At 48.1% G+C, this 16,856-nt stretch overlaps 1 protein-coding gene across 1 annotated transcript in view; it reads left to right on the top strand.

The window, feature by feature from the left end:
• Positions 1–16,856, top strand: part of LOC147662118 (intercellular adhesion molecule 1-like) — a 352,803-nt gene that overhangs the window by 215,164 nt on the left and 120,783 nt on the right. Inside the window, exon 3 of the mRNA XM_086951098.1 lies at positions 11,005–11,286. Coding sequence (XP_086807224.1) covers positions 11,005–11,286 — 282 coding nt within the window. The remainder of the gene's footprint in view (positions 1–11,004; positions 11,287–16,856) is intronic.

Below are 16,856 nucleotides of genomic sequence, written 5' to 3'. Positions count from 1 at the left end.
TGTGCTCTGCCCCTGTGCTCCAGGCCCCCGACTACAGTCGGGAATTCATCGTCCAAACGGATGCCTCCGACCATGGCATTGGGGCAGTCCTTTCCCAGTTGAACCCCGAAGGACTTGACCAACCAGTGGCCTTCATCAGCAGACGCCTTCTGGCCCGAGAACAACGCTGGAGCACCATCGAGAGAGAGGCCTTCGCAGTGGTGTGGGCCCTCAAAAAGCTCCGGCCTTATCTCTTTGGTACCCACTTCCGGGTACAGACAGATCATCGGCCCCTGCAGTGGCTAATGCAGATGCGGGGGGAAAACCCAAAACTATTGCGTTGGTCCATCTCCCTGCAGGGAATGGACTTCACTGTGGAACATCGACCTGGGCAAGACCACGCCAACGCAGATGGCCTGTCACGCTTTTTCCGCCTCGACGAGGAGAGTCCCCAAGAGGATGGGTGACTCTCCCCGCCTTCAGCTGGGGGGGACGCATGTTGGACAGGCCACGTGAAGGGCTTGCTTCCTCCCCGCATGACAGGGCCCGAGCCCGGCCCTCCAGGTGTTACCCACAGAACCAACCCGCACCCCGTCTCATACGGGACTCCTGCCCCCGGACATCTCTGCATCATGGGGCCGAATCACTACCCGCTCCCTCGCCCGGCCCGGCCGCCATCTTGGACACTGCACCACAAGGCCGCGTGGCCTCAGATCGACCCTAACCCTGGGCCTGGCCAGGGCCCGACATCCCGGCACCACCATCCACCCAGGAGGTGAGAAGCCCACTTGGCAGGTCAATGGGAGAAAGAAGTGTCGATGGCTCTCCCCCGCCAGGTGCCGATCGCCCCCAGCTCCCCCGGGCGCTGGCTCCACCCCCCTGCTGGGTGTCTGGACTCCCTCATCCCGGACCTCCCGACCTCCAAGTGCGAGGGTCCGGACATCAAAGGACGCCAGACCTATAACTGGGGCAGCCCCAGAGCAGGAAGGCAGTTGTACCCTGGAGTCGAGAGACACCGTGACGAACTCATCCTTGACGGACTACTGGCGCTGCCGTAGCCCTGCCTTGCGAACTACTGTCCTACCTGCTGGCGCTGCCGCAAACCTTCTGAACCCTTCATCTTCACCGGGACCTGCTGGCGCCGCCGCGGACCGTCGCTATCTACGATCATCTCGGGACCTGCTGGCTCCGCCGCGGCCCGTCCATCTAAGAACGCCGAGCTCGAGGATTGTGAGCTAACCATCTTATCATCGCATTTACCAGATTGGTAACAAGACTGTCCCGCTACCCCCTTTTCCGCCCAAGAGACTAGAATCGAGGGGACCCCTGAGTCCAGACCTCCTTGTACTATTCTACCGTACTTAAAGATTGCTTATAAAGAACGTTAAACCTTATCCTTGTGTGGTGTACGTCTGTGGGGGGGGGGAAGTTATTCGTCTGTACGATCGCTGGAGACGGCTCTCCCCGGAGACCTCTCCTCTTGTCCTCGGCCGACCCTCCCGGTCCGTCTAACATTAAGTGATAAGAGAACGAATGATTGGGAGGAAAGTCTGCAGGAGCGCCACCGGCTGACTGCCTTCGGGATGTTTGTGCCCGGTCAGGCTCTAATCGCAGCCTCTCCACTGTCTGAACAGCCCCTGCCTCGATTACACAGGATGTCTTTTGCGAAACAATGCTGCTGGTAATCTTGCCCTGAATTACTGCCAACTTTGAAGGGCGGATGCACACGGAAACCAATTACCGCGCACAGTTCAAATATTATCGGTCTCATATTCGTTAAAGTTAGAGCGCCTAATGTCTCCGATCAGGGGGACCTGGGGGTGAAGGACAGCAGAATAAAACAAGTTAAACAGGTTTTAAAAGGAGACATGGCCTAGCGGCCGTGTGAAACTGAAAGTACGGCCAGCCGGCCGTGAATAATTAGGGGGTGAGAAATGCGCTGGGAGGGCTGCCTTTGATGTGGTGATGCGAGGCAGGCAGGCAGGCAGCTGGTGGCATTGTGCACGCGCTTTTTAGGGCTTGCGCTTGCGCAATGACCTAAAAAGCACATGCACTTGAAGGAATCGCCAGTGGAATCGCCAGTGGTAGTTAAGCTCTGTTTTAGCCATAATAGAGCTTCGCCAGCGATGCGCAGAAGCGCATCAGCAGGCGAGCCCTAACAAGTCAGATGGGGGTGGGGGCGGCGGATGGGGTGTGAGTGAGGCCAAGCGCACGCCTGGTCTTGAAACGTACTAACTGACTAATGGTCATGACGCTTGCTAAACATGAAAGCAGAGTCGCCAACTAGCCGAGCATATGGGCATTGCTGTGGGGGGTGGGTAGGCGGGGGAGCAGCAGCCTTCGATGATGTATGTATGGTGGTGTGAGAGACAAACGGCCAATCGCGCGCCTGGCGAAGCGTCACGCTTCAGTACCCAACATGCATTGGGAGGAATCTGGCTTGGTCAGAGAGTTTGTTTCAACGACATTACTCTCGTCTATTTATCCCTGCTCGTCTATTTATCCCTGCGGGATAGACTAGACGAGACTAAAAAGGCACCCCTTTTGTCTTGGTAGGCTAACTGAGCGATTTCGCGGGTAGATGGGGCACTCTGGGTATGCAGTCCCTCACATTGGTATGTTGCTATGGTCCTAACAGTGATGACGCTGACTACTACATCTGCCTTTCGGGACAGATTCTAAAATTTGGCTCTACACATATCATATCTGGAGGGGATTTTAATGCAACATTGTGCCCTGCGCTAGATCGTTCTCATCCCCAATCACACTGGCACCCTGGGAGGAGGGAAGGCACTTATCACACCACTGCCCGAGCCGCCTGGTCCCGTCTAGACTATTGGTTAGTTACCAGAGGGGTAGCCCTTTGGATAACATCCGTGATGCATATGGCTAGAACATTTTCGGACCACTCGCCCGTGTTCTTGCAGATAACTCTCCCCTGCATTACCGCCCTCCCCGTTCAGTTGGAGACTGGTACCCGAGGCACTCTTAGATACAATATTTAAGGCCGAATTGAGAGAAGAGATCTCAGAATTTTTTCGCCACAATAAGGGGTCGGTGTCTAGTATGGGTACTCTTTGGGAAGCTTTCAAAGTGACAATCCACGGTTTCTGAATGGCAAAGAGCTTTGGGGTGCTTAGATACAAAAGGCGTAATTTACGTAAACTGGAGGGAGAACTCAAGAAGTTGGAAACAGATATGTGGCAATACCCAACGGGTGCCCGGAGGGCAGACCTTCGGAATAAACTCACTGAATATGTAGACACTGCCGAGCGAGAGACCCGGTTTTGGGTAAACATTTCACTGCATGTCGTTATGGTGAGGATGAGAGGCCAGGAAGGGCACTAGCTCAGCGCATACAAAAGCCAACATTTTCTAATTACATATTGAAGATACTGGATGCAGCTTTTACGCGCCATAAGGATGGTCGCGATATTCTCAACACATTCACCCCATACTATGAAACACTGTATACCTCCAAACGCACTGCCCCCCCACGGACTTTGGCCCCTGTCTAAATTACATCACCTTGGGTTGGCTGGGAGTCACGCATCAAGAGTTTCTAGCTGCACCCTTCGAGGTAGATGAGTTTAAAGAAGCGATTATGCAAATGAAATCCGGTAAGGCCCCGGGGTCTGACGGGATACCAGTAGACTTTTACAAAGCCTACATTGAACAGCTGACTCCCATATTAAGGGAAGTCTATGAGGAATCACTAGAGACTCATCTTTTACCGGCCTCTATGAGAGAAGCTCTTATTATCTCCTGTTAAAACCTGGTAAACCTACAGATTGTTGTGATTCGTATAGACCACTCTCCCTAATAATATGGATGTGAAGATACTGGCTAAGCTTTTGGCGAATAGACTCAGTCTATTAATGGAGAAATTGGTTTTACCGGATCAAGCGGGTTTTATACCGGGTAGAACAACATCTCACAATTTGCGTACATTGTTTTCAATTATGTACAATGTTGACCCGCAACTGGCAATCCTGGCGGCCTGATTAGACGCCACAAAAGCTTTTGACTCGGTGGAGTGGGACTACCTGTTCACAGTACTGCAGTGCATGGGATTCCAGATCAGGTTTTTATCATGGATCCAGCTACTATATACCTCCCCCATGGCCAGGGTGCGCATAAATGGACACATTTCCTCCTCCATTAGTCTCACGAGAGACAATCGTCGAAGGATGCCCTCTGTTCCGCTACTATTTGCCCTTGTAATCGAGCCACTCGCTGTAAGACTCCGGCAACATCATTCGGAAAAAGCCCTCCAGTGTTTTCTGCGCCCCATCTTAGTCTCTTTATATGCAGACGACGTCACTTTATACGTAAAAGACCCAATCCATAACCTCAACCCATTGCTGCACAAATCTATACGATTCAGTGGACTGTCTGGTATCACCATAAATTGGGCTAAATCGCAATTAATTCCACTTACTGCAGTGGCAAAGCCTTTTGCTACCGACTGCCCTATAGTCTGGTGTGCTGAACAGGCAAAATATTTAGGGGTGCAGTCACCAATGATCGTGCAGAGCTCATGCATAGTAATTATGGATGTGCATTAAAATAGGTCACCAATTGTATTACTAGGTGGATAGCCTTGCCCCTCACAATGGCGGGACGCATCTCGCATATCAAAATGATTACACTTCCCAAATTTCTATATATTTTTTTATACATTCCCCTATACTCAGGGCGACCCTTCTTTAGCATGCTTAGAATAGAGCTCATACGACTGGTCTGGGGAGGCAAGCAACCACGGCTACAGTGGGAGATCCTCACTCGGCCATATTCACAAGGGGGATTTGACGTGCCGAATTTTGAGTTTTATTATCTGTGCGCACAAGCACACTTTGCACAGTATTGGTTCCATCCCCCCAGATACACACCTCAGGTTGCAAAACATTGCATTGGTTGGCACATCCAATCCCGCTGAAAGGAGTAATCTTAGCTGTACCTGAACAAAGGGCTGTAGGGCCGACTTCAGTAGACTGCACTATTAGAGCTTGGCAGCGCCTCCTCCAAATACTTAAGGTACCAATGCTATATTCTACTGCGCTCCCCCTTACATATCACCCACAGATGCCACTGTTATCCAATGGAATTTTCTCCAAGGCCAAATCCAAATTCCAGATTCATAGCTGGGGCGACCTTTATCATAATGTTTCCTTTAAGAACATGACACAACTTTTTCCAAAAGCACAAGCCTCCTCTATGAATATATTTCAGTATGTCCGGCTGAGACAGGGTATTCGAGAACACACTCCGTCATACCCCAGAGAACCTCCTACAATGGCACCACTACATCATGTGCTGCGCGCCCATGATACCTCCCATCTAGTGTCGACTCTATACCATTGCTTATTTACAGACATTGAATATAAGCCCTGCCCAGCTCGTGCTAAATGGTGCATGGAACTAGGATGCGATATCACGGACCAGCAATGGGATTACTGCTGCAAGGAGACAGGGCTAATCTCTTCAAACAGCCGACTCCGCATCACACACTATGAATACCTTTATCAAACATATTATACTCCTGCCAGACTGCACCGCTATGGCCTACGAGACCATGCAAGATGTGATAGGTGTAACACAGACGATGCAGATTGCCTTCATTTGGCATAGTCCTGTGGGGTAGTATATGAGTACTGGCAGCAGATATTTGAAGCCCTGACGCATATGACCCTGCTGGAATTACAGATGTTCCCTGTGCTAGCTATGCAGGGATACACTGAGTTGATCCCAACTGCCCAACGCAAGTTCGTTGATTTTAGCATTTTATTATCCAGACATAGGGTGGCCTGCAGATTGGGCAGGGGCAGGGCTCCCAAATTTAAGAACTGGCTAGGGGATCTGATCCTGTGGCAAGAACAGATGAATACATATGCTGAATTGATTCCTGCGCCCTCCAGACCGCGAGATATATGGGCCCCACTCACTATGTACCTGTTGGAGCACCCACTACCTGTACATGCTAACACAGCTTCATCACCCACATAAAGTACCTATACCAGCACATGTAATATAAACGCTAATACTCTGGGGATTGAATAGTGTGATAACCAATTATGTAACTAAATTGTGCCTTATGGATTTTATGCTCATTTTCTCTTCAGGTTGTGGCAATAACAAACCTTATAAAGTTCTAACGGAGCACTCAACAATAGAGTCAAAAGCAAACTTAGTGAAACATGTATGTCAATAAGTCCAAGTAATAAGACACTGGTCATAAGATAATCCTGATCAAGTTAAAATCCACTCGATAGGTCTCCAGAAGTAAGATGACACCGGGGTTCAAAGTTCAATCCTAGTCAAAGTTCCAATTCTGTATTTATTAGTTATCCTCCAAATCAAAAGGTATTCTTAGCAGCCAACACGTGTTTCGTCAAGCATTGTAAAAATGCACATTTGACTTCATCAGGGCTTAGAGATAGTTCCAAAAACCATAACACTATGGTCTCAGCATAAATGAAAGATAAATTAAGAAAGAAATCCACATGATATGGATAGCGTAATCATCCAAAATTATCCCAAATCGTAGTCCTATAAGCTCTTTCCAATAATACAATGGTAATCAAGCATATGGTATTGTATGAAGTCTCCTACTCGGACTTCGCCACGAAGTAGGCAATCAAAAAGTTTCAAAATTATTCATTGGCCAAAAATACAATCGGTAGGCACGAGTATGTGTCCCTGTATCAAAAGTTCATCCTCACTCCAACCGCGATCCCGAAATTTGGCCATAATTAACCTGATCGATACAAACCATGCTGGGAACAGGCCTTTTGCTGACCATTCGAGTGGCCTACGAAAAACTGAGTCAGAGACTGATGCTAATAAGAATACATTTTGCCTATGTAATATGCCCATCTTCTCTTACCATGCGCTTTATTGTCGTGCCTCCACGTATGTACTTGTGCTGGAAATATAATTTGGAAATGTTTGTTATTGCTGAATAAAACACCAATAAAAACATTATGTATGTAGCTGAATGTTGATGCACATCCTGAAATGTAGAATGAATAATTCACATGAAATGCTGTACTTGGGTACTTCATAATATAAACATATTGCAACCATAGTGGAATAATTTCACTATCACGAAGTTCGAATATTTGTACATGTACTCCAGGTAATACTGTTACCATGTAAAATGGAGAAAGCACATCAACTGTTATAATCCTGACATCAGTACCGACACAAATTTGCAGATTCAAAGGTTAGTCAGGATGGTAATGTAGCTAGACAATATGTTAACTATTGAAACAAAATTTAGACATAAATTAATATAGTCAGATACTCTTTATTTTCACTTTCACTTTTTACCCCATGCCATTTCGGGTATTTAGGCGGGAGGTCTAGTGCAGCCAAGATCCTTGCACTGACCACGGTAAAGAGTGTACTGGTGTGTGGTAATAGTGTCACAGAATGCTGGCCTCTGGATAACAGCCCACAGTTGTTGGGGGTACACCATCTCAGTCTTTGGGAAACAGCATCTCGGCCCTTAGTTAACAGCACTCTGTCTGATGGGTAAAAGCATTCCTGCTGGTAGGTAACAGCGGCATCTTGACCAGTGGGTAACAGCGCCTCAGCCGATGGGTAACAGCAATCTTCCCCGTAGGTAGTAGCAATCTTTCCCATTGGTGGCAGCCTTAGTGCTCTCGGACAGCAGGATTTTTAAACATTGTTATTACTATTCTTGCAAGTTTGGTTGCTTGTCTGGAGCAGCATTCCTGTCCATGTGTAATAGAGGTGTTGACTTTATCATGGGGATCCTTCTTATTTATTTAAACTTTTACCGCGCACAGCTACCCACAGTGGGTTTCCCGGCGCTAGGGACAGACTAGAGAAGAAGATCTCAGATAGCCATCATACAGGTACCAACTACTTATGTGAACAACAGCGTTTTCAGTGCTCTGCGGAAACGAAGAAGACTGGTCTCTAATTTAAGGGCTGTAGGCAGGGCATTCCAGTATTTGGGACCGAGATAGGAGAAGGAACGTCCCCCCATCCTTGCCAACTTAAATCTTGGTATAAAGAAATTGCCAATTTCCGAGGATCGTAAGGTACGTTTGGGCCTGTAAAGTTGCACCAGCTTTTGTAAATAAGTAGGTGCAATGCCTTGCTTGATCCTAAACATGTAGCATAATGCCTTGAACTTTATGCGGCTGGAGATCTTCAACCAATGAAGATCATGCAAGGCAGATAATGCAGAAGTTCTTCTAGGGACATTCTTCAAGAGTCGCGCGGCTGCATTTTGTACAACCTGCAACACTTTGACAGTGGCTACATCAGCACCCAAATATAGTATGTTGCCATAGTCCAGGCGAGATGTTATCAATGCCTGGACAACCGTTCTACGGGAGGGAATGGGAAGCATCCATAGGATCTTTTGTAGCCACCTAAGAGTAGAGAAACAGGTTGCTGCGACCTTAGTGGCCTGCTGCTTCATTGTTAACTTGTCGTCAATTTGGACGCCCAAGTTACATACAGCACGTGTGGGTACAGGAAGTGCACCCATCTCATTTGGCCAATGCTGAGGGCCCCAGAGGTTCTTATTTTTTCCCAGAATGACCACCTCTGACTTCTCCCCATTCAGTTTGAGACAGTTCCTCTGCATCCAGTCCGCCACAAGAATGAGGCCCGATTTTAGTGCAGAGGGGTTATTCTCGTCTCGCCCTGATAGGGAGAAGACGATCTGGGTGTCATCAGCGTAAGAGAACAGGGTCAGCCCCGCCTGCTCTACGATGTTTGCCAAGGGTTTTACATAAAGATTGAATAATAGGGGGCTGAGTATTGACCCTTGGGGGACACCCCGCGCTGAGGGACAGACCGCTGATGCCGCCTTAGGGGAGAAAACTTGAAAGGTTCGCTCGCCAAGAAAGGAGGCCACCCAGGCTAAGGCCCTACCAGTCACGCCGAGTGACCGCAGAGAGTCAAGAAGGATGGAATGTGACACGGTGTCGAAAGCTGCGCTCAAATCCAACAGGATGAGCGCCATGGTTTCACCCTGGTCGACACCGTGTCGGAGACTCTCTGTCACCCCAAGAAGGGCTGTCTCGGTCGAGTGACGGGACCGAAAACCCGACTGGGAGGAGTGTAAGAAACCAGAACTTTCCACCAGTGCCGTGAGCTGGGTATTAATATGTCTCTCCAGCACCTTAGAGAAGATGGGTAGCAGGGATATTGGACGAAAATTAGCAAGATTTGAGATATCAGCACCAGACTTTTTTAACAAGGGCACTACCATAGCGTGTTTCCATGGCTGGGGTACATATGCCTCAGTAAGTGAGGCGTTTAACAATTTAACAAAAATCTGATGGGTGGAGGAATCTAATTGTTTGAGTATTTTAGCCGGAAGTGCATCGCACGGAGAGCCAGAGCGCACACTATTTAGACAAGAAGAAAAGGAAATATTGTCTAATGGCTGCCATACAGAGAGTTTGGCAACGTCGTCAACATTAGCTGATGACTGCACAGCGCCAGATGCAAAAGGTGTTACCATCGGTGGCGGGGTAAAAAGATCATAGATCAGGTCGACTTTTTTAACAAAAAAGTCAGCTAATGATTGGCATTGAACCTTGTCTAGCGCAGGAGGCGTAGGAATAGAATCCGCTCCGGTCAGTTTTTTTACAACTGAAAAGAGCACCTTAGGGCAGTTTTGTGCATCTGAAACTATTTTTTTCGTATAGTCTGCTCTGGCTGTTTTACAGCTGTTATGATAGCCCTTCAGAGCTTCTCTGTAGGCTACTTTGCGAGTAGGAGAATAATTGCGCCTCCATTTCCTTTCTAAATTCTTACATTGAGTGCGAAGGCACTTAAGCTTGTCGGAAAACCATGGTGCAGGTGGGTGATGAGGCATAGTTTTCTTATATGTTAAGGGAAGCATGGAATCAACAGCATTATTTAACCACTGATCAACTGCACAATTTAGTGCGGAGATAGATAGATCGGTGTTAGGAAGTGTCCTCAGTAATTGTTCATTAAGTTCTGGCATGTTAATTTTCCCCCAACTGCGTGTCCGTTTATTTATTTCCTTTCCGATCAGTGATGCTGTCTTGGTAGTATCCAATGAAAAAGGAACAGCAAAGTGGTCGGACCATTCTATTGGGCGTGCTTTCTGAGAGCAGTCCAACTGTAGATTTGACAGGATGGGATCTAATAAGTGACCAGCAAGATGTGTGGGGGCAGAGTTCAATAGTTGAATGTTAAAAACTTCGAGAGTAGAAATAAGCTGTTTAGTGGACGTACAGTCGGAATCTTCGAGATGGATATTTAGATCCCCAAGAATTGAAAAGTTGGCTGCTCTAAGCAGCAAGGGGGCCAGGAAATCTGGCAAAGAAGAAACCCAAGGGTTAGCATTCCCAGGAGGGCGATATATTAATAGACCTGTCATTGTGAACTGGGGGTTAATAGTTAGCCTAAAAACGGCTGCCTCGCAACCTTTGAAAGGAATGTCTTCAAATTTACAGATGTACTTAGATTTGAAGATCATGGCTATCCCCCCCCCCCTTTGCCTAGAACTCTGTCCTTTCTTACGATGACATAATAAGGGGGAATTGCAGCGGCGATATCGGGGCCAGAGCTGTCATGCAACCAGGTTTCTGTAAGAAACACAGCATCCGGTTGTTCATCGGTGATGAAGTCACAGATGTTATATTTGTGTTGTGGAATAGATCTACAATTAATACTCCAAAAATGTAAAGAGGAATGTGAGGAGACAGTATTGGACTTGACAGGCCTGCTGCGTCTGACAGCGCTTAAGCGATCTGCAGCTCGCTGGCATTCCGAGAGCAAAACCGCATTGGTGACATTTGTATTTGGGGAAGGGCAATGTACATACAGAGCAGGTATTGCTAGCAAAGCGGCGCCATGAATGCAAATCCACAGCTGAATAGGAAAGAACCATGGTGCAATATAATAGATCAGAAACAAATTATTGCATCTGAACTACAAATTGAAAAGGCCAATGTGTTGATGGCACCTCACCTCTGTTTCATTTCTGTTCTGGTTTTATAGGTTCGGAAGAAGAGCTTTGTGAGTTGACCATTGCAGGCCCGAAACTACAATTTGTGGAGTTTGGATCACCTGTCTTCTGGAACTGTACCGCAACCGCGACCACGACGTGCGACATGATCATAGGCATGGGCTGGGAGACATTACTGCCTAAAAAAACTAACAGGACCGGGAGGTGGATTACTTTGAGCAGCACCATGAACGAGTGGGCCACGAATGCAGCGTGTTACACTATCAGCACTAGGGGCAGTGTGTCCACCACTCAAATCGCAGTCGTTGCCTATCGTAAGTCAATCACTCCACTGTGTCAAGAGTAAAACCCAATTATTAGACTCTCCGTATGCGAGCCACCCAGTCACAAATAATCTACCCTGCCTAAAGCAAAGACTTTGGATGAAATGCATAGTTTTGCAGAGTGGGTGAACTTCCATAAAATAGCAGTTCATCCCCCTTGCCCTGCCCCGCTCAGTAATGTACCCTCCGCTGCCCTGGCAGGCTCTAAATGAGTCTTTGACAAGAGTGCATGTTTTTATGACAACTCGGTACACAGTGAAACAATGTTTTTCTGAGCAGAAGGTGACAAGTCCTTTAGGGGGCTAAGTGCCATCCCACTAGAGGAAATAAATAAATAAATACACACATAAACACATAACTAAATAAAACACACCAATAATAAACTTCCTGTGCCATCTATAGCTATCTGTAATGTCACAGAATTGAGATACTGAGGCAGGGAGTGTGACCTGGGGCAAGAGGAAACAAACCAGTGCAGGCTGGGTCCAGATGGATGTCCAATTTGTATTTATACATGTTTGTGTTTGTAGCTTTATAGTGAAAACCCAGGTGGGAAACAGGAAACTACTGTGCACCAGGAAAGGATGCTCAAAGGAAGAGGAAAACATTACAAGATGGAGTACATCTGCAGTGAGCATTGGGAGGCGCCTAGTAGTAGACCTCAGGTGCTGGGTGAACAAGGAATACGGGGTGCTCCTCTAAGCGGTGGGTTTTCATTTCCTTCCTGAAGTGTAGTACTGAAGTGGAACACGTGCCTTTACTCCATGTGCTGCCCCAGTCACCTGCTAGTCTAGCCAGGTGTACCAGTTCTACTTCCCTTGTAAATAATGCAGCAGGTTGTAGGGTGAAGCTGCTGGTAGTGGCTGGTTGTCTACCAGGGTGGGGCGATGTGGTTGGATTTCGTCTGTTCTTGCAGAGTTGCCCGAGGGTATATAAGTTAGAAATATCAGTCTTCCATTTGTTGGAACAGTTATATAGCAATGTTTGGGGAGGTGTGGTTCGCGGTGACTTTGTAGGCTGCAATTGAAGGAGATATGACTTCTGATTTGTATGGTAATAGAAAATCATGGACTAATACTCTTTGGACACAAATATCACATCCTAAATATTGCTGGCAAAAATAATGCCCGACGGGAGTTAATGATAGTACATCTGCACCAATTGGGGCCATATCTCATAAAACAATGTTAAGGCTTTGATATTTATGCTAGAAGATATTTTTGTTAATATTCTGACTTGTAACTGTTCTGATCTCATCTGATTTTCCCTGGTTGATCCAAAACAAAGCAGACTCTTTCGACACACCTGAAATAGCTATCATTTCGAAACAGGCTACATTCACAGTGGTAAGCTTGATATTAACAAGTATAGGTAAAGTCAGTGTCTTTGTTCAATATGCTATCTCATGGAGAGCATGGGCAAGCCGCCGGACGAAATAGCCATGTGGTGCTGAATCTCTGGCAGACGATGCCATTTAGTGCACAAATACCGCGATTACAGCTGCAGTCCATCACCATCTGACCCCTGCGGGCCCCCCACATGTCGTGGGCATTTTATTGTCCCTAATGGAAGTGGACTCCTAGCTGTGGGGAGGGGAGACTTTTCCCGAGGCGTGCAGATAGGCCTACTTCTACAGCCTCTCCTCTCAATTGGCGGCCGTGCTGGCAGAGCCTGGGGGTTCAGACCTGTAGGCCTCCTGTACTGAATGGAGATGTTCGAGGGGCCTGCAGAACCCCTGCTTCAACTCTGCCTTGTTAACTGATTGCCCCTCGCACTTTCTGGGCAGTGGCCCACCTGCATTTTGCATCCACCTCATTGAGTCCTGGCTTTGTTGAAGGGCTCTTTTCCAGTGGCCGATACTTGACTGGGCCGGCTGACAGAGTTATCGTGGGCGGCTCTGCTGTTCACCCGGGTGATGGCGTAAAGAAGACAGAATCTGGGAACGTTGAGGTGTGGAGGAGGTACTGCAGACATCACCCGTGATTTATCCTGCGGTAAGGCAGGCCCAAAGTCTCCACGGAGGCCACGCGGCGATAGGGGCCAGAGCGAGCCTGAGGAGCCTGCCGCCGGGCTGTGACGGACTAGCTTAGCTACCTCCTTCACCTCCTCCGCTTGCCTTTACCCCCCCCCCCTCCTAATTTTCTGTACGCTGGGGCACGAAGTACTCCCTGGGTCCGGATGGGAGCTACTGCCACCTACTGATCCGGGTGACATCCGATCTGCAGGCAACGTCGGTCCCCAGGTTTTTTGACAGGCACAGGTGAACATGCTGCATCTTGGGGTCCATTTCAACATTCTGCAGTGGTCTGGATCTCAGAATGGGGCCCAACTGTGTTCTCTCCCTTGTTGTGGGTGCCCTTGCTTTCTCACCTGCCTCTCGGATGCCCACTGCTGGCTGGATGGTGTTCTCCACACCCCAGGCATACGACCATTGGCTCCAATGCCGGTCCTTAGCGTACCTGCCTCCAACTCCCAATCGCGCCACAACTCATTTGCTAGCTCCTGGGCCTGGAGACTCCCACATTGAGGTCTTACAATCAACCCTGCCCAACGCCCCCTAGTTATCACTTGGTATTGGTGCTTATTGAACTGCTGGCTACCTATCTGGAGGCACTCTCATCAAACCTGTGCCATCATGCGTTTCATCCAGCAGCAATGAGACACGTTTCTGGTTAGAGGCCTCCTACCACCTTGTGCATCTCCATATATATCATGACCTATGCCATCCATGGCCTCCTCATTGCTGCCTCACTGGGGTGAACCAACACCAACACCTGGAATTTTGATCTTCCTCCACCCCCCTGCCAGGAAATCTCTACTGTTGCCATTCCCTAGCCCCCGAGGCTAACTACATGACTTTCCCATACATCGCTGTCCGTCGTGGGTACTGCTTGTGGCTATCTCTGCACAATTTGCCATTCATTCATCTGGGTCGGCCTTCCCCCTCCCCCTACTTCACTCTAAAGGCTATGGCTCATAATGATCCCAAACAGCAGCATCTCAATTTTGAGAAGCAAAAGTCCACGTACCCCGCTCCATCTCCACAGAACTCGGACGTTGGCACCACCTGCGGCACTGGATCAGACCCGCTAACCAGCACAGACGCAATCATGGGCGCATTGAGAGCAGGCTTCAGGGCCATTGATGGCCAATTTGACTCTCTGGCCAGGAGATTGGACACATTTGGTGAATGTCTAGACTGCCACACAAAATAGACTGGAGGCCACCGAGGGGAGAGTGTTGGACCTGGAAGATGTCATCGCACAATCCATGAAATGACTAGAAAGAATGGAAAAACTGCTCAAATCAGTGGCCATGAAGAATGAAGATCTGGAGGCGAGGGGTAGACGCAATAATCTACTCATATTGGGGGTACCTGAATCTACTAATACTGGCAGCCTCGATCTATTTGTTGAAGGGCTGTTGACTGATCTGTTTGGCAAGCAACACTTTACCTCAATGTTTAGGGTGGAACTGACTCATCACTCGCTGGGACCGCAGCCTAATCGAGGCTGCCCCCCCCCCCGAGGTCTCTGATTGCCCGCCTACTGAACTTCAGGGACCGCGACATAGCCCTACACCTTGCTCGAGAACAGGGTCCCTTACAGTGGCAGAGCTTTACCATCTCTTTGTTTCCTGAATATACCGCTGTAGTCCAAGAGGCGTGCCTTAAGTTTACAAGCGTCAAGTCCACACTTCGAAAACTAGTTTTTCACAATGGTATGCCGTACCCGGTGCGCCTCAAGATGGAGATCAATGATAAGCTGCATTTCTTTCACACCCCAGCTGACATTCAGGCATTTTGCAAAGAGCATGCTGCTGAACGCTCCTCTTCCCGTCGCTCCACTCTGGATAGATCTCGTTCTGAAAGTTCTTTTTCTGATGTTCACATAAGGTTGTGGCATTATCTGCGCTGTCACCAGCCCTAAAAAGTAATTTACCAAGATCTCTGACCAGCATGCCATGCTGTTTTCAAAGTGAAAGTGGTTTCAATTCACTGCATCTTGCGCACTGTGGATGAGCATTAGACATCACAACCTTTAACAGAGGGATCAATTGTGCCACTCTGGGTTTTTGTATGGATGTCCACGGATCACACTTCAATCTTATAGGGATGCGCAACCGACAATGTAAATCCCGCCTTCCAATCCATACACTACTCCTATAATGCATGGGTGTCTGTTGTGGCATTGCACCCCCCAAGTTGTACACACGATTTATGCTACTTGTATGGTTATTTTATGTTTTTGGGGGGTGGATTCTAGGGGTCGTTACTGGGCCCTGTTGCACCTGGTTTGGGGTTCTTGGTAACAGTCACAATATTCCTTGTTGTTTTCTTCAGTCCTAGTGTACACAAAGTGGCTGCTCTCTATCCTTCTTTTCCAGCTGCAGTTGTCATACCTGATGGTCCGTACACATCCCCCTGAGTCCAACTAACTCCCTCTCACCCTCCTGTCTTGGAATATCAGGGGTCTTAATGATCGCGCCAAGTCAAACAGGTCTTACAATATCTTACCCGTCATGTTGTGCACATTATTTTTCTCCAATAGACGCACCTTCCTCCTAGGAAAGTACACACATATGCATCCCTTTGGGGTATGCACCGTTTCCTTCCCAAAGACAGTTCCTACTCTAGCGGGGTTTGTACTCTTGTTTACAAGAGTGTACTGTTCAAACACATCACCACAATTGCAGATGATGCCGACCGGTATGTCCTCGTCTCTGGTACTCTAGGGGGGGCACTCTAGTGTTTTGGCAAATATTTACGCTCCTAATGTAAATTCTCTGAGTCTTTTCAGTCCCTTTCCACCCAATTTGGAGTGCTGGATATTGACCACCTTATTATAGCTGGAGACTTCAATGTCCTAATGGACCCCACTACTGACACCACCACACCAACAATCACCACCAAACCTAGATCACTCCTAGTTGTACATGACATTAGTGATACATACATATTCCTCGGCGCCTGGTGCCTGAAAAGCTGGGGTTCAGACGCCACTTAGCCCCACACAACACTTGGTAATGCATTGACTATTGCTTTATATCCGCCACACTTAGCCCATGGTTGCTTTCCACACAACATCTCTTTCTTTTACCCTATCCAATCACTCTCTTGTTTCTTTTTAGCATTCCTTTTGGTGGCGATCGGGATAGACAGTAACATTTCCCCACTTTCGTGCTACAGGACCAGCTGTTTTGTTCAGAGCTGCGTACTGCAGTTCTGAAATATTTAAGGCTTACTGAGGGCATGGTGGCCTCCCAGGCTACCCTTTGGGAGGCTTTCAAGGCCAATATCAGGGGCATTTTCATCTCTAAGCACTCTGGGGTGCTCAAGGATATACGCAGGGGGTTCAAACGCCTAGAAGGGGAACTGACTGATCTGGATCTTTGAACTGCATTTAGCAAAGACAGACCTTGCCCAAGAACCAGTGCTTCCCTACTGACTGAGTATAGAGAATTTGGCTGAGAGAGATCCTCTACCCGAGTAAACATGCTTGCTCATGCAGGTATGGTGAGTGTGAATGCCCTGGTGTACTTTAGCCCATTTCCTTCGCCCC

This window comes from Lissotriton vulgaris, unplaced genomic scaffold (genome assembly GCF_964263255.1).
Source record: "Lissotriton vulgaris unplaced genomic scaffold, aLisVul1.2 SCAFFOLD_261, whole genome shotgun sequence".
NCBI lineage: Eukaryota > Metazoa > Chordata > Amphibia > Caudata > Salamandridae > Lissotriton > Lissotriton vulgaris.
Note: the sequence above shows the minus strand (reverse complement) of the source record. Positions and strands in the feature narration are given on the sequence as shown.